This window comes from Cyprinodon variegatus, unplaced genomic scaffold (genome assembly GCF_000732505.1).
Source record: "Cyprinodon variegatus isolate N-32 unplaced genomic scaffold, C_variegatus-1.0 Scaffold1283, whole genome shotgun sequence".
Classification (NCBI taxonomy): Eukaryota; Metazoa; Chordata; class Actinopteri; order Cyprinodontiformes; family Cyprinodontidae; genus Cyprinodon; species Cyprinodon variegatus.
Genome location: NW_015151736.1, coordinates 101,392 through 104,176, shown reverse-complemented (window position 1 = coordinate 104,176; position 2,785 = coordinate 101,392). Strand labels below are relative to the sequence as shown.

General features: G+C 44.0%; 1 protein-coding gene across 1 annotated transcript in view; it reads left to right on the top strand.

Moving 5' to 3' along the window:
- The window catches only part of LOC107102623 (EMILIN-1-like), a 13,316-nt gene that overhangs the window by 3,973 nt on the left and 6,558 nt on the right, over positions 1-2,785 (top strand). The window contains exons 2-3 of the mRNA XM_015402001.1: positions 939-1,172; positions 1,257-1,505. Coding sequence (XP_015257487.1) covers positions 939-1,172; positions 1,257-1,505 — 483 coding nt within the window. The remainder of the gene's footprint in view (positions 1-938; positions 1,173-1,256; positions 1,506-2,785) is intronic.

Below are 2,785 nucleotides of genomic sequence, written 5' to 3'. Positions count from 1 at the left end.
AGTTAGCATGGCTATCACTGCCCCTACATAGTTAGCATGGCTAGCACTGGCCCTACATAGTTATAGGGACACTTCTTTTTTACATTGGAAAATCTTTTGGCAATGAATCTATTAAGATTTGGAACAAAACCTCACCAAACCTTGTAAATGAATATCTGAATCCTTTCAAGTCAAGTATTTTTTATTTAAATTCAATTAATTAAATTAAAACTTTTCAAAATATAAAAAAAAAACTGCAAACAAATTCAAGTACATTCAAATTAGCCTGAAAATTAAATAAGCCTATAAAAAATCTAATAATTTTACTCAGTAAACAGGCATTCTACAAGCCACACGAGGGACCTTGCAGTCCCGGGCTAACATTAGCCCGGCCGCGGCATCCAGGGCTAATGTTAGCCCGTCCGCAGCAGCCGGGCCTAATGTTAGCCCATCTGCGATCACTGACAGTGATTTTTTTGTTTTGTTTAAATGGCATTTTACTTTTGTTTATCTGACTGTGTTTATTATGATTCCTCCACTAAATGGAAAAAGTCAGAATTTATTATTATCTAGAGACTATTAATAATAGGAGGTGAAATGCAGCTCCAGACGAGCTGAGCGTGTGGTGATGTCATCAGTACGCTTCTGTTCCAGTTTACCCAGATTATTCTGCGTGCTCCCGTTCTCCCCGAGTCCAGACCTTCCTGGGTTCTTCTCAAGAACATACTTGGCGAGAACACGAGTCTGTACTCGCGTTCTAGTGAATTGAGAAACGGCCTTGGTCTTTTTCCAGATGTTAGCTACATAAAAACGTTGTTTAGTCATTCCTTTTCAATTCTAAACTTCTGTAATTCATTCTAAATATTTGTAGTTAATTCTAAATGTTAACTTTGACGGCATGTTGATAAATGTCTGAATGAACCTATTGGAACCTGAAAGGAAGTATTTGTCTCCTACAGGTGATGGTTCCACTGGTACCAGTGACCCTGGTTCTGGTGGATTTGGCCCCAGCTTGGATGCAGAGAAGCCTTTAGATGGTCACAGCGTGATCGGAGGATCCTTCAACAACAACCAGCTGAAGTCCCTGCAGGGCGAGCTCACCGAGGTCATCTTCGCCTTCAGCTCCATCAACGACACCCTGAAGGGTCTGGAACACACGGTGCAGAAACATAGCAGCGTCATAACGGACCTGGGTGAGCTCAGGAACGCCGTCCCTCTGCTCTCATCCGGCAGCTTCCACGCCAGCTTCATGTCTCTCCGTCTCTGAACTCTGACAGGAAACACCAAGGATAAGATCATCTCTGAGCTGGACAAGATGCAGCAAGAGGTGACGGAACACATCCAGGAGAGCCTGGGAAACCTGGACAGGATGGACCGGGATTTCCGGCGCTTCGAGAACATGATGGTGGTAGAGATGGGGGAATGTAGGAGGTCCGGAGAAGGACTGGAGAAGAGACTGTCCAAGATGGAAGGAGTGTGTGGAAGGCTGGACGGCGTCTCTGAATCCATCAATAAGGTTAAAGAAGGTGTGTTTGACTCTGATCAGGCTTCGTTAGGCAAATATCTCCTCATGGTGACGTAATCGTTGCTTTAGTCCAGCATTCAACACTGTTGATGACTCCATTTTATTGAAACAGGAGAAAAACTGGGTGAGCCTTTCTGGGACAGAACAGGACTGGTTTAAGGAGAGGGACTTTTCTGTCCGTAGGTAACTTTACATCAGAGACCACAAAAATCGCATGTGGCGTTCCCCAAGGGTCCATCTTAGGACCCTTTCTGCGAAACACGGTTGTACATTACAATGTCACCAGGTGACTATGAACCAGAGCATGTGAGTGGAGCGGAGCGTAAGAAACATGGTGGAGCGCAGAGCGGTGTTCAATTCACAGGCCGGAGCGAGGATTTCGCTCCAGTTCGCTCCAACTTTATTTAAATTCATGTTTAAAACCTGGGCCAATGCCTATGCTGTAGTCTGTGCCTATGATCTGCTATAGTCTATGTTTCAACTTTACCACGGAAACGCCGAGGCGAGGATTGCATATAGTTTGATAAAAAGTGGGATAAAATATCATAAAAACATTCACTAACTATACTGAACGACACAGAGTGGACTTACGTAAAGTGATCGTTGTGGTAAGAGCCTGTTTTTGACAATGGATCGCATACATGCACTGTACGCTATTATCTGATTTGCAAAGGGATGCAAAGCAACTTTTTTGATGTGGTCTAGTAAAATAAATGAATAATTAAATAGGAAACGCGGGTCAACGTCAATGGAGCGAAGAGTTACGTTCAGAACAGGGAAACAGTGCAATAATTTAACAGCCAGTTAAATGAGACAATCCACATGTATCGGTCACATTATTAGATGAAACGCTGTGTGTCGCAGAGCAATGGCATCATTACAGGAAGGAAAAATGTCAGAAAATGAAAGTGAGCGCGGAGCGGATTTTGAATGGAGCGGATTTGCAGAAGAGCGTCCTGCTGCAACTTTGAGTGGCAGAGCAAATGAGGGAACGTCCTCATTTGCTCAGCGGTAATTGCGCTGCGTTCCGTTCACATGCTCTGCTACGAACCCATTCAGATCTGGATAAATGCATAGAAGAAATTAAAAACTGGAGTCCATAGGAAGAGGTTTTAAAAGTAAACCCAGCTAGAAACCATCAACCAGGGTGTAGAGATGAACTGAGACCCGAATCATCTGTCCCATTTCCACTAGCCTTTTAAACCGCGCTGATATCGGTCCGATCACGGTAACCAAGATAACTGTTGAGTGTAAATGGTACGCACAACCGAACCGGACCGT